This window comes from Balearica regulorum, chromosome Z (assembly GCF_011004875.1).
Source record: "Balearica regulorum gibbericeps isolate bBalReg1 chromosome Z, bBalReg1.pri, whole genome shotgun sequence".
Taxonomy (NCBI): domain Eukaryota; kingdom Metazoa; phylum Chordata; class Aves; order Gruiformes; family Gruidae; genus Balearica; species Balearica regulorum.
In genome coordinates this window covers 87,321,140-87,345,540 of record NC_046220.1, presented here as the reverse complement: position 1 = coordinate 87,345,540, position 24,401 = coordinate 87,321,140, and the positions used below count along the sequence as shown (strand labels likewise).

Sequence of the window (24,401 nt, the reverse complement as noted above, 5' to 3'; positions counted from 1 at the left end):
CTGGATGACTTCTTCCATTAGATGGTCAAGGTGGGAGGCTCCTGCCTCCTCTCATGACCTCGTGGTCTAGCCCCAGGTGAAATTATTTATCTAATGCTTCAAAGCAGCTTAATTAATAATAGGTCCTAAAAGTGAACTGTGCCAGCTGTGTGCTATTGCATACTGTACAGAGAGCCAGGAGACTTCAAGTTTGCAGTGTGTCATTCAAGAGCTGGTCCCTGTTTAGTGTTCAGCCAGCACCCTCAGCACAAGGTTCTGGTGTCACTCCTGAATTACAGAGCCCATGCCTATGGCCTGCCAAATGCCAGTGATGTTGGTGAAGTCCTGCTGGAACTGGCAGGATCAGAGGGATTCCAGGGCATGAGTGAAATACTTAACATTTACGCTGATACCCAGGAAGAATGGCATGTTGTGTTTGTATATTTCTTGAGCATTTTTTATCTGTTTATTAGATCTACTGTACATCCTGCCATTATTTTGTTTTCGCTCATGTCAGAACAGCTTGCTCTTGTAAAATTTGAGAGATACTTGGTTTGACCTTCCCAACATAAATTCAGGTCACTTCTAGATAAGTTTTATCGTACAAAAAGGAGAGAAGCAGAACTGGCACAGAACTTCTGAGTTATCAGGTAATTTGGTTGTGCACAAAAAGTATTTTGCCCAGCATGTCATACCTCTGCTTTATTAGATTCCAGGGTAGCCAAAATTCTAAGAACTACATCAGTCGGTGAAGCTGTCATCTGTTTTTGGCTCCTGGCCCTGTTCGGTACATTAGGATGGTAGCTATCTGCCATTGTGTGTGATCTCCTAGAAGCTGCCGTGTGTAATGAAGAACTGTGATTTAGAGTGTTTCGTTGCTGTGGCACTCTAGAGTTAGAGCTCCCTACTCTGCAGTTAGTACAGAAAAGCAGGTGCTAGTTATGTGCACTGCACCCCAACACTGTCATGAAGGAGAAGGTGTGTGCTGGGAGCAGCGTGCAGAAAGATGTGGCAGAAGGGTAGAAAGGTAAGAGAGGAGGAAGGCCCTGGGTTACACAACAAGGGAAGAGCAAAACGAAACTATTTGAAAGGGTGTCAGAACAGTTATGATGGGTTAACTCTGCCCACAAGGAGTTAGATTGAAACCCTGCCAATAGTTTCACATAGGCCAATAAACAGCTATTGGATGGGAACTGGTTTAATGGCTGGCTTTGAATACAAAACGAGCGAGGGCTTCTGTTCCAAAACAGTAATGAGTAAGAATTACTGTGCATGCCCAACACATCATTTTCAATCAGCTTGAAGTTGTTTCGTTTTTCATTCAAATGTTTTTAAAGTACATCTCTGCGTCTTGTCTCACTTGAGTGAAGAGTTGCTGGAAAAAGGAAGGTTTTCTGGTTATCTGAGCTCAAAACCTAGTCTGTTAGAATTTTTTATGAGCCATGTATTCTTGCGCCCTCTTGGCGCAACTTGCCACCACTCACAGTTCTTTTGCTGGAATTTTGAAAAAATGGTTTGCCTATATCTGTTTCCTATGACAGAAGAAGCTGGGATCTTTGAATCTTGGCAGAAATTATGACTCTCATTTCTCTAAGTTTTTCACTTCATTGTAAAGTTTTGCACTCTGTATAAAATACTTCAGTAGTCCTTGGGTGCAGAATTAACTCTCTGTCAAGTGGTTAGCATGCTTTGTTTCTGAATATTATATTCAAACTGTGTGCCACAGATCCAAGAGGAGAGTTTGAGAGGCTACACCTCATCCTTTCCAATAGGCTAGAGTGGTCGGTACACTCACTTGAAAAAGTGGTCTTGTCTCAGGCTTTTGCTCTGAGCCTGGCTTAGATGAGAGCTGAATGTTCCCAGGGGATGGTCCGAGCCTGAGCAGCGCGCTGAGGGACAGGACCTGTGCGTGACCGCAAACAGAGGAGTCCTGGCCAGAGTAACGAGAGCTCATGCAGGCTGCGATACCAACCCTGCTCATTCAATAGGATCCGCCCGAAGGCTGGCAGACAACATCCTGTTTTGTCATCTGGGTTCTAGTTGGCTCCAGTCTTTCCTGGGAGACGTACAAACCACCACCCATTGGAAAATCCTTACCACTTCAGAGCATGGACCTATGACAGCTGCGCATGGTCAGATGTGGTCCTAACTGTATTTTGTTCAGGTCCTTGAACTGCCCCAATCTCCTTAGTGTCCGGCATCATTTGGCCTCTCTGCAGATGGTTTTGTTAGATGGCCCAAACAATGATTGATGGAGGTAATTACCTAAACTTCCCTCTGAACACCACCGATGATCTTTCCCAGTCAGGCTTCCTATGCTGCGTTCCTGTTCTGTGAATGTGGATCTCAGAGCATCAATTCATCACCTTCCACAGGCTGAATTATTTTCTCTTAAAAATCGTAAACAAGCTAAAAATGAAAACCAGCCACGCTCGGGGCTGCACCAGATGGAAGGTTACTTCTCTGGCACAGTAACTGCTGTCTGTGACTTTGGGTCCATTTCAACCCAGGCACAAGTCTGGAACTAGAGTACCTGTAGGACTGGTAATGCAGTAATGTATGTTTAAGCACAGCCAACCTATACATTTCTTAGAATGCCCCCCAAATATGTGGTATTGCTTGTTAATTCAGTGTTATTTAAAGCCAGTCACTGAACAGCAGCACACAGCCTGCAAAGATTAAGAGCCAGTCAGATCCAGAAAGGATCTCTTTTGACTTCAGAGACGCTGTCATTTCCACCGAAATGGGATCCACTGCAACTCATGAAGACAAGAGGGAATATGGGCTACTGGGTGCAAATACCAAAACTTGACTGCTTAGCACCAACTAAAATATTAGTGTGTTATCAACCTTATTCTCATCCTAAATCCCAAATACAGCACTATACCTGCTGCTAGGAAGAAATTAACTCTATCCCAGCTGAAACCAGGACACTGTGTTATTACTTATCGCTCCTTCATTCACAGTAACCACAGCTTTATAATGAAAGTACATGGACTGTATATTTCATGTATGAGTTTAAATACAGAACTGTGACTTCATCTTTCTGTCAAGCACCAGGCAGTTTGTTACACACACTCAAATTAAAATTGCTTGTTCTACTACATTGACACAATTAAATTCTCTAGTTTGTTGCCCTTATTTTGTCACCCCTGGAGTTGAGCAGGCTGTCCAGTAATTGAAGCAATTGTTACAATGTGTGGCATTAAACCTTAGAAATCTCTGAGAACAGGGAACAGAAAACCAAATCAAGATGAATAGTTCTAAGACTGTGTTAACTGATATAAATCTAATCTAAGAAAATACCAAAGTTAAAGCCAGCAAGGTTTCCTAAAACATGTTTAAAGGATTTGGATATAAGTACTTTCAAAACAAAAAAAAAAACGTGGAGCTGATTATCACATACCCTAGGAGCACATATCCCTTTAAATATCAATTAAAAGATTAATAAATGTGCCACTATGAGGCTTCAAATTGCAACCTGCTTTCAGGCCTACTTTTGTCAAATGCAAGGCACTCCATTACAAGCCCTCTTTTGTCATTGTATTTATTTTCCAGCCATGAAAATGTGTGTCTAGACTCTACAGTGCTGCATGTCTATAAATGCTTGAGACAGATGCCAACATGGACAGACCCACAGATAAGACAGACAGACAGATAGATAAAAGGGTTCTTGAATCATTTCCAGTGAGCATGAGAGAGCTCTCTATCTTCAGTTTCATACCAACAGCAGGTAGGGACTGACTGGTCATATGTCTAACATACTTAGCAAGGATTCCGCGGGTTTTAGTAAAAGCTGTGATTGAGGCTGCTGTGGCTGTAAGGAATAGAAAAATAAACTCTGCTTTCCAGAGGTTTGAGGGGGAAGTGGAAGTGGCAGAAGGAGTACTAGGGTCAAACCAAATGCTCAGAACCAGCTGAGAAGAGAAATGGAACTGACCGTAGAGACACGTCCAGGCTCACGTCCCCCTTGACTTGAGAGAAGGTATGCGTCTAGACTAAAAGACCTAGAGACTAGCATCTTCTCCTACAGACCAGACTTGAGCAGGAGACCAAGGCATTGGGACTCAGAGGGGACTGCAGTTGAGGAGCTAAGGTTCCTAGGCTCAGGGTTTCTAGGTAAGTATGCACTGGCCAAGGAGTTTTGAAGACAGTGTAGCAACTGCATGGTGCTTGGGGTGGGAACAGCAGTTAAAGTCATTGACAAAAATTTTCTATATCTCTTCCTTCCCCATTGTCCACAGCATGTAGTCAGCTCCACATCCTACTCAAGCTGAATGGAGAAAAAGAAAAGATGAAAGGAATTGCAGCTGAAATGGGTGGCTTTTGCAGCAAAGGAAAGCAATATTTACTACAGCCGGTAATCCTTTTACCATGAACTTATGGAAACTAAGAACCTAGTGTCTGAGCAGCCCATGCCTCTTCCTGAACACACAGCAACTCATGGGAAATCCTTCATTACATATCCTTCACTAAGTAACAACACTTGCTTCTTTTCAGAATCGCTTCTCTGCATTACATGTCTGCCAGCACTCATGACACCTTTGCAGCTCTGCTGTAACCCAGAGGACTCACCTGTTATGTATCACAGAGGTTAATTTCAGCCATCCAGCACATCTTTACAAGTCAACAAATAACTATGGATGGAACTGGGAATCACGAGGGAAAAAGCAATCCAAAACAGTTATGAAATTGAGTTTGTGGCTGGATAAAAGCTAAAAATTTAAAATTTTCTGCAAATATTGGTTGTTTTTAAAGTCAGTCTGATGTTTTTTAGCATTTTTTCATTTCTGCTGGGAATAGGTACAAAGCTTCAGACAACCACTAGAAAGACACATGGTCAAATGTACAAACTAATTCATGAGGTCTATGTTGTTATATCCTGTTAGTGGCTATTTGTAAGTAAATATTTTTTTTCAAAGCTTGACTGCTAAATTGCCCTCTACCTTTATAGGTTGTTCTGGCAAATGGATAGTAACCAAAAGCATAAAACGTAATTTGTTTAGGAAACAATGTATTTTTGTCTAGTAAAAAATGTAGGCTTCTGTATCTGTGATTTGCTGTGGGCGAAACATGCTCACCACCTCCATGGAAGTGATATAGTGCTGAAGAGGATGAGAGAAAATCCTGGAGAACAAAAGCTTGGCAGGGACTCCGGAGCAAGAATTTAGGAGTAAAAGCTCAGTTCTGAGGGGAATGGTGAACAGTTAACAGATTTGTATGCCAGGCAGATGGCAGCACTTTCTTCATCCAATGCAAGCCCAAACATCAGCCAGCTGTTCTCTTTAATAAGGTCTCCACTCCTTGCATAAATTAAATTTGGTTTGGCTTAGTTTATTTGAGGAATGGATTGTTTCTACATAAAGCAACAATTTGGAATATTTTGATAGAGAAGAATAAAAGGGATGCAGGAGGAATATGGATTTTTATCTCCTGCCCCAATTTTCCTAGCAGCACCCCTAAAGTTGCAATGTGTGTCTTATTGGTAGAGGAGGGCTGAATATGCCACTGGGACAGAGGCAGGATCTGCAATGATCTCTGGCACTCCCTTTTGAAGTGGGTCTTTTCACCTCATGGGGTCAGAGGTGACCCAAGACAAATTTCAAAGATGGCTTAAAACTGACCCACTTTCTTGGTAGCAGCCAGTTTCTTGGTAGCAGTCTTGTTCTGAAGTACACAGCACAGTGGACATGGGAGGTGCATTCTCTGAAACTTTTCAAGACTGATACGTTTAAAGAAAGCATCTTTGTGAAACTTAAGATAACAGTGCCTGCAATGGAAGCGAAGGGGAAGGCAGGCTCCCAAAAAAACTAGTTGGGTAGTTCCAGAAACTCATCAGTTTGGATATGTGATAATTACATAAGTAGGGTGGGACGCTCCAAATATTAGCAAAAGACATAGACATTTTATTTTAATTTATTTTATTTTATGTTTTTAACTAGCTGGACTGTATTAGTCATTGATCTTCATCTGATTAAATTTTATATTTCTCAACGTTTGGATCCAGATCTGAAACTTGCCAGGGTTCAAGGCTGTTAAGACCTAGGAGTTTGATTTCTGTCTGTTAGGTTGATAGCTACAAGTCAGAAACTTGACTGTTGGTGAATTCTAAAAGAAAAAAAAAGAGGTACATCCAAGCCAGGACTCTAGTTCAGGCCTGTGTCAAGCAGCAATTCTAATTTTTAATTATATTTGTCTTTTGTTCTTCTTTGTAGAATCAAGGTGCTAATCTTAAAATCTTTACCCAGAATTGTGAGAGACTATGTATGGAGCCTGAAATAGAAAAGGAAGGCATCTTCATGACTTGTGAGAGTGCAGGAAAAATCCATCCAGCTTCAGAAATGCTCTGTACTGGAAAGACATTACAAGCAAAAAATGCAAATTTACAGACCTATTCTCAACACCATGCTCCTTGTGATAAGAGAGAAAATCTTCACCAGCAAGTCTTCTGTGAACAAGGAATTAATATTATTAGTAATGACAAGAAATCGAAGAGTGTTGTTTCACATTTTTCTTTATGGGATACGGACTCTGTTCCTGACAAACAAGAATGTTTATGTGCTGTTCTCTCTTCTGCAAAGCTATGTGATGAGCCAAGGGAGGGAGAGCAAAGTTATAATTTTGACTCTCATGATAGCAACAACACAGATATTCTCTGCAGTCTGTCATGTGATGAATCTGTGTTTGAGGCTAATCCCAAGTTAGTCCCGGAATCTGGAGAACCTGGATGCAAAGGAGATGCTGATATATCTGCAGTGCATGACAAGCTGTGGAAACTTCTTCATGAAGATGACTCAGGCTATCAAATCCCATTTGAAAATCAGGGGATCACAAGTTTAGAAATTAAGCCGACAGATATCCAAGTCACAGAACTGAACTTTGTACAAGAGATCTGTTCTGATCATCCTTTGCCAATAAATGTGATAGAAGAGCAGGAACCTGTTACACAGCCAGCTAGTAGACAAAGAACAGAGAAAGACGACTGCAATGTTTCTGGTGTCCTACTTAAAACAGATGAAGCCTGTAACAGTGCATCCATAGGAGACGTTTGTCTTGCACAAGTGGTAGAAACAGATGGTATATGTCTAGATTCTAACACTGGAAATAAAACGGAAACACCATCCATTTGTGTTTCAGCAAATAGTATCGTCTTAAATACAGGGGAGTGCCTGGAGCAGAAGCCAAATCAACCATTAACTGACAGTAATGGATCCATTCAAAAGACTGTTGCTTGGGAAGGAAAGCTTACCATTAATAATACTTCCCACACATGTGATGCAGATTCACCTCAAAGATTTAAAAGTACTCAGAGTAGTAATTTAGCATGTGACAGAGAAAACCCAGCTTATGTGTCAGGTAAATCGCATGGGACAATTGGACGATTACTTCGTACTGAGTACAACATATCCTTGATAAATGACTCTGTAACTGGTAATGGGTGTCATTTTAGAGACTGTTATCCAGCAAGAAAAGAACGGGCTTATTTCCCTGAAGAGAAAGACATTTTCCCCAGTGAAAATAGCAATCAGTTTACACACGAAGAACACTCTTCTGTTAACACTGTATGCAAAAGTTACGAAGAGAATTTACAAGAAAAAGGAAATCACTCAGACTTGAATGCACAGAATGACAATAATTCTGACAGTTGTCATCTTTCAAAAAATAATGACACTCAAGATTTTCAGGTTGTTTCTGAGGCACAGAAATACGGTTATCTAATGCAATTGTCTAATTTAACTAATTTAACTCCTGAAACCATAACACGTAAGAATCTACCCCAAAATATAGACAAAGTGATGGAAATGGAAAAACAAGAAGTGTCATTCACTCCCTCTTCTGAGGATCCATTTTTAAGAGGTTTTTATGTAGAAATGCCCAGATATGAACCTTGTAAAACAGGAGAAGAACAGAGAAAGATTTGCATAGGTGATGAACAAAGAGCTGAAGCTTCCTGTGACTCAGGAGTCAGTCATGTTTCAGAGAGTCAGACTGCAGTTTCCCCTCATAATACATCAGAACAACATGTATTTTTTGTTGACAGCACCTTCAAGTCTGATGAAGAGTTAAAACCAGATTCTTCAAAAAATCACACATATGCATCTGGAAGTGTAACATCAGTTAGTACCCCACTGCCTAGAAAGGCTCAAAATGAGTACCACAGCATCGCAAATGAGGACTATAGAGATACCAGTAATCAGTTAGATACCCATCAATGGACTGTAAAAGAAACATTACCGTTCTTCACACCTGTAAGCCAGTCAGAGGGCCTTCTTACCAGTGTATCAGCAATGGGGTGTCCTGGCACAGGACATCATGTGAAAACTGAATCCACACAAACTGCGGTCAAAGTAGATGAAAAATGGAGTATGCTGGAAACTTTCTGCAAAGCATTGCAGGATCAGTTCTGTAGGGTACCTGAAGAAAACAAGAAGGAAGTAGTCTTGTGTGAAAATAAACAAGAGATTCAAAGAGCTATTGAATATAACGCAGATGAAGCTGAAACGAAGTCTCCTTTACACACTTCAGTTAGCTCCAAGGCTCACAGACAGGTTATGGATATTAGCACTAAGCAGTCCTGTCCTGTCTTGATCTCTTCCAGCAAGCTAACTAAGGTTGATAATTCAATTAAGTCTATTGAGTGTGATAAAGATGAAGAAGTCATGACATCAGAGAGTGTAGTAAGTAGTTTAGTTAATTTGCCACCAGTTGATTCAGGGAACAACCACTATTTTCAAGAGCAACTGCCCTCCAGCAGAACTCAGCCATTCTCCTTAGCGTTGACCACATGCGATCCGTTCCCAGCCAATGCAGAAAGGCTAGGAAATCAAGAAGGGTCAAAATCCTACCAGCCATCATCAACTGTTGCTGAGCCTGAGCCCATCAAATGCAAACAAGACATAGCAAAGAGTGGGCATTTAGCTACTGGAGCTAAGAAGAAATTGCCCCCAGCAGTACTGTCAAAAAAACCCCGGCTGGAGGAGAGAGGAAATATCAGCAAGGATCCTAGCTGTGTTAAAGAGTCTGTGAAGACTGAGGCAGGCATGATTCATAAAGAAGATAGAAAAGAGCAAAGGAAACTGATTTTGAACAAGGATAGCAAAGGTAAGAGAAAACTGAATTTCATTTCTGTCCTTTCTCATTGTTCTGGCTACAGTATGAAATTCAAATTCATTAAACACACTGCAAGCTTCCTTTGTCTAAATCATATCAGGTAAAGGTGTCGTGCCCTCACTGATATTGACTGCCAGTTCTGTGAACTTAGCAACTACTGCTGTCCCCATGCCACAGAGCTGAATATCTATATCCTAATCCCTCTCTAATATCCTTTTCCTGGCTGGCAAATGTATTAAATTTAGGAACTTTTTAACCTGTTTGAAATAGTTACTTCTTCATTTGTCTCTTCAAGTAACTTTTCAGGGATGTATAGCATAATGGTACCACCTAACTGCACGCAATATAGCAACTTGAAGCCCCAAACTTGCATATTGTTACGTTCCTGCAGGGCTGTGTTCCCAGTTATGCTCCTATACTGTGGCTCCCAAATGCAATTACCCTCTCTTGGCTACCAAATGGTTTTATTACTAGCAAAGTAATATTGTTATTAGCAGGGTGCCACTGATGAACATAATGTTTTGTAGTCCTGTCTGATGACTGGTGGCTGGCTCGTCATTTCTTTTCACCACTGCTGGTCATAAATGACACTGATGAAATTAGCAATATTAAACTGACATAGAAAATATATAATTGAAATGAGATTCAGGATGCTTGTTAGTGTCTCTAGGAGGTTGCTAACAGGTAAAACAAAATGCAGATAGGAGTAGCAGCAGTGTATCAGCTAGACAGATGAGCTATTTGTGGTTTCTATGGATACTTTGCAAGGACCAAGGTCTTATTTTTACTTTTTGACATGACATTTCATGTTCACATCATAAAATAATATAATAGATCAGAGCAAGATTGAACAATGACTAAAGATACGCTATACAACTATGAACCTCTTCAGAGATTCTAATTACAGGGTGGTCCGGTGAGAGTTCTACTTTTCCAATATCACATTTAAAAAGCCCCCAAACTTTTCTCTGTTCAAAGATGTGTCCTTTGCCAGAGAACCAAACATGTGGGAGAAGGGACACATTCCTTCAAAGCAGAGCAAGGAAACTGCAGTTACTGAGAAATGCCTGATCTTTTTCCATGTACCTGAGGCTATGCTTGAAAAATGTTTTAAACATTCAGGCTTGCATCAGATAAGACTGAATTTTCTTAATCTGCTTCTGATCTGCTTTAGTCTAGACTGAAATGAATGTATGTTTGTACTTTAGAGAATTGTATGGACCTTTGCCCAGCATTATGGGAAGGTTGGTGTGGTTAGTCTGGTACATACATACTCAGTGTTCTCTTTTCTATTATTTTCAGCTGCGGGAGGGACGACTTAGTGGTTAGGGCAGTTAGTTCTATTTAAAGTTCTGTCACATACTGTCTGCGTCATTTTAGCCCTGATTCAGCAAGATTCTTAGGCCTAAGGACTTAAGTGACTGGAAGTTAACCATAGCAGTGAGTTCCAGGTGCCTGACCCTTCGAGATGGATGCAGCATTCCTTCAGCATTAGATGGGGAAAGTTAGATGGCTGGAATGAGATCCCCGAGGGAGATGTGTCATGCCAGCTCATTCAGAGTGCAGCAGCTCAGAATTAACATAGTAGGAAACATAACATCTTGCATTTTACATCCCTTACATCTAGCAAGGATGTCTCACTTGAGCGCAGGGATGTGTCACGATCCTAAAACCTTTCCTGAAGTGTATGCTGATTCACTTTCTTTCCAAGTACCCTCCATCCTCCCACTCATGCCATACCCACGTGCAGAAGACGCTGGAGCATGCTGTGAGCCAGAAAACAAGTCTTAGCAGAGAACCAGGTTATCAGGACCTGCCCCAGACTGGGCAGAGTGCTCTTTTTTGCAACCTGCATGACTCTTGGATTTGTTCTGTGCGATGGCCAATATGTAGCAAAAGAGCCATGCATTGTGGCTGGAAAGGTAGGGACTTTCCTTAGAGGTGGGAAATTAATCCTTTGAAACTGAAGAGGGAAGCAAAGGCCACTGACATTACCAAATGCAGATATCTAACCACTAAATGTGGGTTCCTCCCTCCAGCTGTGTTTTAGAGGAAATGGTGCCATCACTGCATCTTGCAAAGAGTCTCATCCTGGCAGTGTGTGTTAGGTATGTTCCAAGAACACCTTGGAGACTGAGCATCTCCTGGGACTTAAAGTCTTTTCTCTGAAAGGTTGTGATCAGTTAAAAAAATATACTAGTTACAAGTATTCAGTTAATATGAATTCTCATTATGTAACCATATGGTATGCTGTACCTTTGTGGTGTCTTTTTTACTGATAAAACCAGCTGGTCCTTTAGTCAGAGAGAATGTGTTTTGATGAAGAAATTATTTTATGTTGATGCCTTTTCAGTCTAAAACTTCACTTGGGTCCTCTTCCATAAATTCAAAATGTTTTTCCATTGAAAATATTTCCATTGACTGTGCAGGGCACTGAATTAGTCTTTTAAAACCTCCATATTTTAAAGCCTTTTCTTCATCAGAAGAAATCATAATTATTTACAAGTGTTGTCAGATTCATATTCTTAACATCTGCAAATCATTCTGGGATTCCTTCAGAATGCCAAAACAATATCATTATCTTCTAATCCTAAACTGTGGCTCTTCTGTTTCAAGCTCCCAAGCTGCTGAAGAAAATCCAAGCAGAGTTGTTCCCTGACTGCTCTGGAAATATTAAGCTATGCTGTCAATTTGGTCACATTCATAGTGACTCCACCATTACATGGACTAAAGATTCTAAGTTACTAGCTCAACTGCAGAGAAGGTGAGTGAATGTTTCTGAAGGACTGGTAGTTTCTGAATAGCTTTTGGGAAAATATGCCAGTGATTCACTTTTGTACCTGCTAACAGGATTAGTGTGATGGGTGCAAAAAAAAAAAGTTTAAACAGGGTAATTAAGAAGCATATCTTCAGACAGTGCATTAATATTGGTAATTCCTCTCAGCCTGTTCATAACCAATCTCATCCAACTTTCAAGTATTGTAAAAGATCAAATTAAGGTTGAGCCTCAGCACCCAGCCAAACAACATAAACACACTTGGTTAATATGAAGCTGCAGGAGGGGAGATGGAGATGAGATGTGAGGCAGAAATCCTTCCCTGTGAGGGTGCTGAGGCCCTGGCACAGGGTGCCCAGAGAAGCTGTGGCTGCCCCTGGCTCCCTGGCAGTGGTCAAGGCCAGGCTGGATGGGGCTTTGGTCAACCAACCTGGGCTAGTGGAGGGGGTCCCTGCCCATGGCAGGGGGTTGGAGCTAGATGGGTTTTGAGGTCCCTTCCAATGCAAACCAGTCTGTGAGTCTGATTCTACCTTGAACTTCATATTCGGTATCAAATGGAACTTATAGCTGATTGGCTTCAATGATGGGAGTTGTATTTAAGGAAGAATGATCTCTCCCCTGAAGCCAGCCAGGTAACCTGACTCTGAGTGTCTAGAGGCAGTGCAGTGAGAAGGGTGGAAATAAAAGCTTGTTAAAAAAGATTGTCAGGGTCTTTTCCAGGTTTTCTTAAAACTCCATTTTTGTGAAATGAGTTACTTTTTTCTGCAGCAGTCGTGACATTTTGAGCATATAACTCTTAAAATCTGTTTATAATGTTTCAAAAATAGAAAACTAACATTACCCAAAGCAAAAAAAGAAAAGATTTTTCCATCAGAATGCACAATTCTGCAAAATTGAAGAAATTTTGGAGGAAGACACCTTCTAAGATGTTCTTTTAAGGGGGAGAAAAATTTGCATGAATTGGTTAAACTTCCCATGTCATTCTGGTTCTTGTTGTTTTAACTACCCTGATTTTGAGGACTGTATTACAATACCCATTGCAATATTAGTATATATCATTATCTGGTAAATAATTTTGCAGTGTTTTAACAAATAAACAGTGCAGAGAAATCAAATTTATCATTTTTTGCAGTAAAATATGTGATAACATTAAATATTTGAATTTTAACTTCATAGGATAAATATATTTCAAAATGTTGGCATGAAGGTGAAATATATAACAGAGATTTAGAGTAACAGGGATTCCTATTTACAGTTTTTACTTCATAAATGGTCAGTAGAGTTCAGTGGAAATCTCCCTTCCATCACAATCAAAATCTAACTAATTGTTTGTGTTTACCCAAGCACTGTTTATTCTTTTGGAAATGTACATCGATGTACAGAAGTACATAATCTGGACTGTTTGGTACATCTTAGCTTTTACTTTCAATAGGAGGCATTTATAGGAAATTAGGCAACAAATCTTTAAATTTTTATTAGCTGTCAGCACATGGAAACATGTATATTGAAAAAATACACATTGCTAGTAATATTAATATCTGCTAAGTAATTTAATTTAGAAACTATTGTTGGATAAATAAGTTCTCCAATGTGCCAAAATGTCATAAACTTCATGTTGCCAACAGAACTGTGCACGCCTTCACTAATTCACTGCATAAAAGCTTTAAAGCACTATGGCCAGGTCTCCTTAATCCCTTGCCTAGATTGTCTGGTTTGCTGACAAATACTTCCATGGACATCCACTGTAGTACATTGAAACTCTGAAGGTCTAAGAGGACTTTTCACTCGGGCATAGCGCTGTTTCAGTGCGGTTTTATTGCTGCCAGAGCCAACTTGGCTCTGCAGGTGCTGTAACTGCATTCACATGTCACTGCACCACTGCTAACAACATCTGCCTTTGACCCATTTGTGAAATTGCATACCTGGACATCAGAGAGTAAATACGTAGCCTGAGAAAAGCAAAGGGGCAGAGAAAGCTGAGTGAGGCATCAGTATTGAGGAAGAGCACGTAGCATTTTGGGCTTTTATACGTTCACACTTTATATATTTGGCCATGATATTGATAGGAATGTTAGAATGCCTTCTGGTGTGATTAAATTATTTTTTGATTTGGTGGAGGTTCTTTTCTCTCAGAATGTAGTAGGATCATCTGTTGTGAAACACGTCATAGGCTGAATGCTTCTAAGTAGGGTGGAACAAAATGTTTTGTCTACTTGCATCATATTTGAATCAGTCTTTGCAGTGAGGGACAGAAATTCCAGGGTCAGGAGGAGAGATACATGGAATAATCAGGAAAGATCTTTTAAAAGTATTAATGTAGAAAATTAACATATTCTGTTCCAGTGCTCAGGATGACTCTCCCGTCTCTTTGGCAATAGCTAAAGCCAGTAACAAAGACCAGGGAATGTATTATTGCTGCTTGAATAATATATATGGAAAGGCAACTGCTGAGTTTAACCTGACTTCTGAAGGTAAATCCCAGTTTATAATTTTAATTAATAATAATGACAATGGCAGTTTCCTTTTTTTTTTTTTTTAACTACAAAATCTGTCTGTTTATTTCCTTGCAGTATTGGGACATCTCTCAAGTTTTCAGAATTGTGAAGGTAAGTACACACATCTGTTTGAAAGTGTACTCAAATCCTTGTCCTTCTGATTTCCAAATAGAACAAAGGATGGAAAAATATAACCAGACTGAGACATTTTGACAGTTATCCTATGGGAAACTATGGGAATCCCTTGAAGCCACTGAATCAGTATTATGTTTTTGCTAGCTGTCTTTCCCTTTCTGCACTTACCTTTGCTGTACCATCAAAGATAAAATTTGCTTTAATTCATGGGAGTTTTGTAGGTGAAATACCCTCATGTGGGGTGGAATTGTTTGTGCAGGGTGATGGAGTACTCGCTGTGACAAACTATCGATTTGAACTTGACTGTGTAACTTCTAGTTAGCTTGATGCACTAGCACTTGACATACAGTAAGCAGTGAAATAGCATTGCATCGCATCATACAGAAACACAGACACACACAGCACTGAAAGCTCTTTGGCAGAAAAACTAGCTGGTGGTGTTTGAACACATGGTCTTTGCAAGTCACCTGCTATGTAACTTTACTCCAAGAGAAAGATGGGCATGAAGATTTGGAATGCTTTCCCCATATGTTAACTTGTGTTTAATGACACTCGGCATATGTCTTGCTGTGCTGCAGCTAAAGATAGACAGGGCATTGCAAGTTGGTTTATCATTTGTGAACACACTGTACTAATCAAGTACTTCATTTGGCCAATTGATTTTTCTTTCTGTTTCTAGAAGAATAAAATTAAACATTTCGTTCTGTGTTAAAATGAAGACAGGATTTTTAATGTAACAGCACTTTATAAATTTTAGGCGGAGTTAAGGAACATTCTAATTCTAGCTTTATATGTGCACTGTTTCCTCTGTGTTTCAAAAAGAGGCAATAATGTACAGAGTCTAAACCAGAGAGAACAACAAAGGGGCACTGGAAGGACTTCATTGCTGCGTAGTATACACCTTTTGTTCTCCTATTTATCTTTTCCACTAATATTCCGTGAAGTGTGGTGATTAGAGAGACTTGAAGTGCAGTTGGAATTTATTAGTTTCTTTCAGTGCTTAACCTTAACTGTTTCTTTTTCACCCTATATTTTTTTTCCATTTGTATTCCAGCGATCATTTAAAAGGGTGAAATCCATAACCCTGCTTGATTTCAGCTGTAACAAACTTAGGCACACATTCTTATGCTACTGGTACCTTCAAAATCCACAAGTGGGAGCATAAAATAAATGTTATTGTATGAATTTCTCCTGAATAGAAAGTCCTGACATGCTCCTTTATAGAAATGTGGCTCTTCGTCAAAATCACTTAAGAAAAAAAAACTTGTTATTTTCTTCTACCTTTGCTAATGAACGTCTTTTTAAGCTGGTGCTTACCAGACTGTAAAGAAATAAACACTTTAACATGCCACTCTGCAGGACTGGAGCTGATGTAGTAAATGTGGTTGGTACTGGGAAAGGCAGGTTTCCATCATGGCTGTATTGGATAAGGACTGAGAGCTCTTTCACCTGAGTGCCTCTACGAACATGTTGGCAGAATATTTGCCTGAAAAGATTCCAAGCTGAAAGCTAAACCAAGCTCTGGTTGTACCAGCAACTTCTGGCTTTTCTGAAAAGACAGGCTAGCTTCAGAAGAATGTGCTCTGAGCACATTGGGCACAGTAGAACTGTGTTCTACTTTTAAATTCGTATCTACATACAGTACTGCACATTAACTTTTTTACTGTCTCTGTCTTCCCAAAAAACCAGAGTTGGCACAATCTCTGTATTCCTCCAATGCCTCTTTAGTTCTCAGTCAGCTAGACTTGCTTCACATTCATTTGAAGCTCCAGTTTACAACTCCCCTGATAGTTTTAAAACCAGCTTTTGTGGTCTTTACCTCTATTTTTTGTTTGCTATGCTCTGTATTCTCTCTTTACGAACCTGAACTGCCACCTGTCTCCATGCTGGCTTTAGACGGTACGGGCAACAAGCTACATTTAGAGGGGCAGGGTCCCAACCCCATATTAACACAAGTGAGGCCATGTACTCTGTCTGTTGAGCATTTTCTTTAATAGTCTCTGGAGAGATGCATGAGTTCTCCCATGCCCGCCCCTTTCCATGTAACTGCAGAAGGATGTTGTGCAGAACAGAGTGGTGTTGTGTTTTAGGTGTGGAAGAAATTGAATTCATGCAGCTCATCTTTAGGGAAGATTTCATCAGTGACAGCTATTTTGGTGGGAACCTGCATGGAATAATAGCTACAGAAGAGCTTCACTTCGGTGAAGGCATGCACCGGAAAGCCTTCCGAAGTAAAGTGATGCAAGGCCTCGTGCCGGTGTTCAGTCCTGGCCACCCCTGCGTTCTCAAAGTGCACAATGCTATCACTTATGGGACCAAGAGTAAGGATGATCTCATTCAAAAGAACTACAAACTAGCACTGCAGGTAAGCTTCCCCTGTCCTTTGTAAGCAAGAATTGTGGGGAAAAGTTGTCTTGCAAATATTCAAACAGATGATCTGTTAAATGTTTTGAGTAATACTCCATAGGCATAACTGTTTGTAATATAGGAATGCTATGTCCAAAATACTGCGAGAGAGTATGCAAAGATATATGCAGCTGAAGCGGAACCCTTGGAAGGCTTTGGGGAAGTACCAGAGTGAGTATATATATATATTTTTATATACATATACATGTATGCATATATATATTGTCCTGTGCCACAGCTGCCCACTGCTTGGAGTGATTATTAAAGAATCATAGAATCATAGAATCATGGAATGGTTTGGGTTGAAGGGACCTTAAAGATCACCTAGTTCCAACCCCCTTGCTGCGGGCAGGGACACCCTCCACTAGACCACGTTGCCCAAAGCCTCATCCAACCTGGTCTTAAACACTTCCAGGGATGGGGCCTCCACAACCTCCCTGGGCAACCTGTTCCAGTGCCTCACCACTCTAACAGTAAAGAATTTCTTTCTAACATCTAATCTAACTTGACCCTCCTTCAGCTTAAACCCCTTACCCCTTGTCCTGTCACTACACTCCCTGATAAACAGTCCCTCACCATCTTTCCTGTAGGCCCCTTCAGATACTGGTAAGCCGCAATTAGATCTCCCCGGAGCCTTCTTTTCTCCAGGCTGAACAATCCCAACTCTCTCAGCCTGTCCTCATAGGAGAGATGCTCCAGCCCTCTGATCAGCTTCGTGGCCGAAGAAAGAGGAATCCTGAGAACAGTGTTAAAGCTAGAGGCATGACCTAAATAATACTGAGTGGTGACAGAGATTCCATTCTCATTAGGGGAGGATAATAAGGAGTAAAGACAGTAAATAGCAGGCAAAAGGCATGAGTTTAATACCAATTTAGAGGGTATTATTCAGTTAGTTAAGTAACACCAGTAGGTGATGCTACTAGCATCGTCTTTGTGAAGTAACACCAGTAGGTGATACTACTAGCATTGTCTAGTAGCAGCAGCAGGGCATAAGTCAGACCTTCCAGCTTTCCATTAAAAATGAAATCTTGAGAAATCATGAGCATTCTGAAGCTGGTATGAAGTCACTCCTTAGGCAAGTTTTCTATGTAAAGGGACAGAAAGCTCAATTCTGATTCTAGGTTTTCCCAAAAATTGTTTTGTTACATATACGAAGTTTTCAGACATCAGACAGTAACTCAATACAGGTTCACCTTTGCCTCTGAAGTGGCACCCTGAAGATTTGGTAATAGATCTTTTTCAAAGGATTTGCTGTTCCAGTGTCAGGCTACTATGTAGACCTGAATTTGCAGTGGATGGTTGAAATTCCATCTGCCTTGCTTCAAGGATAAGACCTACATGCTTGACAGCAGGCTAAATCTCCATCTCCCTTTAGATGACACAAGATCTACTCAGCTGCACTGATTCCCTGAAAAACAGGACCACTTAAAACACAGGCTCTGGAATGATTCCTTAAAGCAACCTTTTCAGGATTAGAAGTAGTGATGGAGATGGCAGTGAAATCTTTCAGGGAAAATATTTGTGCAAGTCAGCTTCTTTTCTGGAAATCTATTGCTCTTGGTAAAATTTGTGTTTGAGAGATTTCTGTAGGCATGGAATATAACCTCTAGTTTTGATACGAGAGAGAGACCGAGCATATACCCTATGAAAACTAGAAGTCTGGTGCAAATAACAGGCACATGGAACGTTCAGATCTGGTGTTTTATTCTAAACAATTGGCTGGAAGGCAGCAGCTAGGAGCAAAAAGAGGTGATGTGCATGTGCTTTTGGTTTGCTTTTTAATTTCAAAACTTTAAGGTTAGATTCCTTTCTTCTAGCCAGCCCTTGTCAGACCAAACTTGTATTTAAAAGAGGGTATATTCCTTGCAACACTTTATAAGAGAAATAGAGCAAGAGGAAAGTTGCCCACATTCTCCACAGTTAGCTTTAAAGCTACAGCCTTAGCCTTTCTGTGCACGTTTGACTGTAGGAGGAAGCTGGGGGGAGGATAAAGAAAGCACTGCCCTGTAATAGTCAGTGGCCTGGCAGCTAGACATTTATAGCAGGGCAGGAGCGGGGGGGAGAGAGAGAGAGATTCTGTGGTCTTGAGGTTACTTAGGATACTTCCACAGTGGAGTAGTACTAACATTTCTGTTAACCAGTGACCCACTTATTTTCCTTTCAGTGTGCAGTAATAGGAATCTATATGGATATTTATATACTAAGAAAAACTGTTCACTTTAATGATACTGGTAGAGTTCAGCTGATATACCTTGAATGAGTAGTTTAAAACTAGACAAGTGCCTACAGCTGCAGCGATTGTTCCTTAGAAAGAGAATAACTACTGGTATGAAGGCCATTTGTACCAGTTTAACTGCATGTGCTATAACCATAAGGGTAAAATGTCACAACAAATAAATTAATGGTGTCAGTAAAGCTTGATTGTGGACTAGCACTGGAAGACTTATACAGAAGTGCTCTGGTTATATGTGGTTCTCTGTCCCATGACTAATTCTTCCAGACCTCCTTTCAGTGTTCATAGAGCACATATGTACATTCATAATTCTGCCATTTCTGGAATCCAGTGCGAGTGTGTCTGGAAGCAACTTAGAGCAACACCCCTTTGGCAGTGTTGCTCTAAGAGATGAGACTGTTTGTAAGAAAGCGAGTAACTAAAAATGTGTTTTCTGGTGACAGACATTTCCCCCATTTGTTCTGAGATACTGCTAGGAGCTCTTGTGAGCTAGCTGGTAAAATACAGTTATGTTCTGCTACCAGCTCCAGCTGAATGGCTTTCCAAAATGACCGTATCTCAGAGCAGTATTAAATTCCACTCTGGTATACACTGATACCTCTTTTTTATTTAAAGTTTTAATTTTGGAGATTTATACTGTAGCATCAGTGTGCTGCCTAACAACAATGTTTTTCCAGTGGAAGTATAAACAGAAGAAGACTTTCTGGGAGGTAGAACACTGCTTTCCAGGAAGCAGGAACTTTGGTAACCAAGAAGTTCATGTTGCCAGTAAGACAGATACTTTCCTCCAGACTATTGTCATTATCACTTCACATTCAGTCTTTCTCTCTCGGAAGACCATGAAACCCCAAGCAAAATTTTATTCGGTATTGGATGTGAGTTTTTGGCGTGGTGCATCTTTAGACATAAATGGACCTAGCCTGTATTCCTACAAAAGTTTGTAAGTCGTTCTGGCTAAACTAGCTCAATTTCTAAATGAATAAAATGAGACAAATTTTGTCAAGTGTGCAATTTTCTGAAAACTTCATAGAGAACTAGCTGAAGTTTTCTGACCTGGATCCAAACTTTGCCAAAGCCCAAGAATCTTCAGATTCTAGATGTTCACTCGGGCCAACTTGTCTTGAGAATCTGATGATCTTTCCAGAGACTTTCTTGTTTTCTCTTACTTTTTGGTAAAGTAATTGCTTTGTATTTTCATTATCAAAAGTGTTTGCTAATTTTGGATGTGTCAAGTTTTAGAAGTCTAGTCTGAGAAATCCTCCACTTACATTGATCTTGGGCAAAGCTCTTTCTGGAGTGGATCAAATTTGCAGGTGCTTCACACCTCAAAAAGACTGAATCATGTATTAGTCAGACTGAGCAGCTAAAGCAGTGACACTCCAAAATAAGCAAGTGCCCTTTATTCTGCAGAGTTTAGGTTTTGGGATGTAGTAGGATAACATCAGAAAGTATGCTTTGAAAAAGTGTACATCTGAGTAATTAATACAAAGAAATAAGCACATAGAGGATAATGCAATTGTGTTCTAGAGCTACCTAGAAGATCTGAATCTTACCCAGATGTCTCCTGGCTTGGTTTAGACTTGGTAGCTGTTCATTCCCTCTCTGATATCACTGGCCACTTTGTCTGTTTCTTAGTCCTTCATTGACAGAACTCTCTGGATTTTATTAATTCTTGTCCCTTGATTTCAGGATCATTCCTATTTTTCTTGTTCATCGCCCTGCTAATAATATCCCCTATGCAACAGTGGAGGAGGAGCTGGTTGGGGAATTTGTGAAATACTCTGTCAGGGATGGCAAGGAAGTAAATTTCCTGAGAAGAGACTCAGAGGCTGGCCAGAAGTGTTGCACCTTCCAGCACTGGGTGTATGAGAAGACCAATGGGAGCTTGCTTGTCACAGACCTGCAAGGTGAGTTGTCTGAGCGAGGGCAATAAAATGGCTTTCCCACAATACAGGCTGTGACCACTCACAGTCAGTCCCAGTAACTGCAGAACTTGCAGAGGCTTATTTCTGAGCGACGTTGTTCTTGGCTTTCTGTGTCCTGTTGGCACTGCTGAATGTGCTCCTTCCAGAACCTTGGAAAGGGCAGAGTCTTCTCCAGATGTGGCCAGTACCCACAAGATAGGAGTGTTAGGATATATTACTTTCTCGCCTCTTTCAAGTGCACTGTGTTTGTTTTTGTGTGTTATACCTAGGGAACAGAAAGACCTTAATTAATTGCCTGCTGTGGCAGCAGGGGCAAACATGAACTAACTTATGCAGTATTCTGATGTTTATCTAATCAGCAGAGAAAGGGATATTTTACGTCTCTTATGTTCTTGTAATAAGACAGTCTGGAAAAGAAAAAACAAATCTTGGATTCTTAATGGGAGAGTTGTTCTTCCACATGTCCCCTTAGTAAATCAGGACACTCAATATGTGTCAAGTCTGGCTTATTGTCTCTCAGGTTAGTGAAATGTCTTGTGAATGAAAGGCTTCCGTTGTTAATAACATCCTACCCCTTCACTTTTTCTTCTATTTAAATACTTACCAACAATCTCTGAACAGTGGCATGCTCCACATTCAGGTTTGAAGAAACATGTTCCTTCAAAAAAAGATGAACGGTGAAGAAATGCCCTCCTCGCATTTACAAAATGCTGCCCTTATGCTCCTGTGTGTGACTCCTCCTGACTGCTGAAATGCTGGGTCTGTACTCAACACAGTATGCATAGATGTATTTGAAACAGAGAAAGACAGACCCTTGTTAAAGAAAACCAAAGGAAGGTGGAATCTTAGAAAATAGCCCATATTCTCTAACAAGGCAGGAAAATTAGCATCAAGGCATCTAAACAAGACCCCTGAAGTAATTTAAAGGGAGAAGAAGGAACAAAATCCTAGCCTGAGGGAAGCACAGCAGAAATGGTATCTGAGCCTCTATAATGATTGCTGCCATAAAGGACAATATAGCTGCTGCTGTTGAAGAGAAGCAGCCTTCCTCTCTGATCCTCTTCTCATTTGAGTATGTAGGCTGCATTTTTCAGGCATACCAATTGAGATTTCTGAGGGTATTCTCCAAGGAAAATGGTCTTGAGACCATCATTTTCCTATACAGAAAGAATTGCACTCTACAGGACTGGTTTTTGCCTATAAAAAGTCAACAAACAGACAAGTTAAAAACCCCAAGTTTTTTGGAAATATAGAATAAGAAAGGTATTTTGGATCTCTCACCTAAAAAGTAAAAATAAGGTTGACTGACCTATTGCTATTGGATTAGCAAAGCAAATGTGCAACTCCTACTGATAAACGTAGTAGTCCAAGTTTGCAAAACATCAAAACCACAAACCCCATAAATAAACATACACATCTCAGGGCAGGTGCATAAACAATGATTTTGTATGTTTCTTAAAATGCAGTCATCAAAGTGTAGCCCCTCCCTCCCCTCCAACTGGCTGTCCAGCACAGGAAACAAGTTATGCTCTATTTATCACGTTGCTATCTGTAAACTACTGGTATGAGACTGACTTTTAGAAATTGCTAGTGATACAGAGCACAAACATCCTATTTTTAATTTGGGTACTTTAAAATATTTTGAAGAAATGGTGACAAATAATTAAAATTAAAAACATGAATCAATAAGTAATAGTTAATGCCTCTCTATATGGTGCTCTTGAATCTGAAGATATTCCTAGAAATTCTAGTGTAACATAAGCTCTCTGTTTCCTTGATGCCTTGTAGGTGTAGGAATGAAGTTAACTGACGTTGGCATAGCAACATTGGCCAAAGGGTGAGTGAAAAATTATTTCTCAACAGCATGGGTTTGCTTTACACATCAATCTCTTCACAGTGAAAATACGTTGGGGGAGGGTGTACTGGAAATTTATTCTTGCTTTAAGTTTGGAAGAAAACAGTCCTCATCTGACTCCTTTAACTTCTTTTTGTTCATATTTATGAGAACCCACCTATACGGGGAGCACATTTATTTTGTTCTAAAAGGATGGGGCTACACTGTAGATTGGGCTTTGCTTTTCCTTCATGTCTCCTGTAAAACAGGATTATTCAAAGGGCATTTCAAGAGTGAAATCAAGGTCTCTGGTGACTTAAAGCAAGGAACGCATTTTACTTGGCACATCAGCTGGAGGAAGGTAGGGCTGAAACTGCAGGGCCAACTCTGGCTTCAGCCTGGGGTACAATGAAAGACCTGGTGTTTGTGCTGTCCAGAGCTGCTGAGCGTAGAGGAAATACCTCAAACCCCAGCATGCTGTTGGAGCCAGAGCTCCAGCTGGGCTTGCACTCACTAGCACCTGCCCCAGCAAATGCAAATACAAGCGCATATACCTATCTAGCCCTATTACTAGAGCCCGCTGCCAGTAGCCAAGGTGACCCTTCTCCCCTCCTACTCTGCCACTGGAAGAAGAAAGAATATCTACTACAGTACTGTGGGAACTAGGGAAGTAGATGCCCTGAAAGGGGCCAAAGTTTGTATTGCCCTTTCTGCAACTAATTTGCTGGGACTGCATGAGGGAACACAGCCGAAAACCCTCTTGCAGCCAGCAAAAGTGCCATAGCTTTAGAATATGTATTTATGACACAAGCTTTTGTAAAGACTTCCCGGTTTAAAACTCTCTGAGTTACTTTTCTTCCTGTAGCAGGCAGTGACCATAAGCTTATCTTGAGCCTGTGTTCTTGTCAGCTGCATGAGTGGAGAGAAGATGTCTGTTTAGCTTTGTATAGGCTGCTTACCTGATAAAAAAGGAAATGTGTTAAGGGGTTTGATGGTATCTCTTTCCCTCAGGAGGGAGAACATACATAGTCCTGCTTAACTAAAAAATAGTATATGATACTGTTATGATTTTAACTGTATTGTTAGAGAAGATACAAAACTGATTTTTTGGTGTAATTCCCTACAGAAATTCCCACAGTTTCCTCAACTTCTCTTTGCAGAGGTAATGTCCTCACTGATCACAGACAGGTCCTCTGCCTCCAATTCTTCTAAGCCTGGGCCAATCACATCAAGGCAAACCAAAAATATCCTTGGGAAATGCTTCTCTGATCCTTGATGAATGGAAAAACATTGCTATTGTTCCTGGTTGGAACAATTAAATTAAATACAATTCTAATTTCACTCTAAGATAAAACTTGTGATCGGGGTAAAAAACGAGTGAAAAAAATCCATCTCCCCCACCTTGCCATGCTCATAGTGTAATCAAGCTTTCAAATAATCTAATGTCATAGTACAAACTGTTATTCATGAATTTGCAAAAGCAAATACGGCAACTGTCATGAATTAT

The 24,401-nt window shown here is 40.4% G+C and overlaps 1 protein-coding gene across 3 annotated transcripts in view; it reads left to right on the top strand.

Moving 5' to 3' along the window:
* The window catches only part of ALPK2 (alpha kinase 2), a 50,407-nt gene that overhangs the window by 15,883 nt on the left and 10,123 nt on the right, over nucleotides 1-24,401 (top strand). For all 3 annotated transcript variants that reach the window (XM_075740662.1, XM_075740661.1, XM_075740660.1), the window contains 8 exons: nucleotides 6,195-9,081; nucleotides 11,707-11,854; nucleotides 14,210-14,337; nucleotides 14,437-14,472; nucleotides 16,587-16,861; nucleotides 16,985-17,073; nucleotides 20,825-21,042; nucleotides 22,849-22,897. In XM_075740662.1, the coding sequence (XP_075596777.1) occupies nucleotides 6,195-9,081; nucleotides 11,707-11,854; nucleotides 14,210-14,337; nucleotides 14,437-14,472; nucleotides 16,587-16,861; nucleotides 16,985-17,073; nucleotides 20,825-21,042; nucleotides 22,849-22,897 (3,830 nt within the window). The remainder of the gene's footprint in view (nucleotides 1-6,194; nucleotides 9,082-11,706; nucleotides 11,855-14,209; nucleotides 14,338-14,436; nucleotides 14,473-16,586; nucleotides 16,862-16,984; nucleotides 17,074-20,824; nucleotides 21,043-22,848; nucleotides 22,898-24,401) is intronic.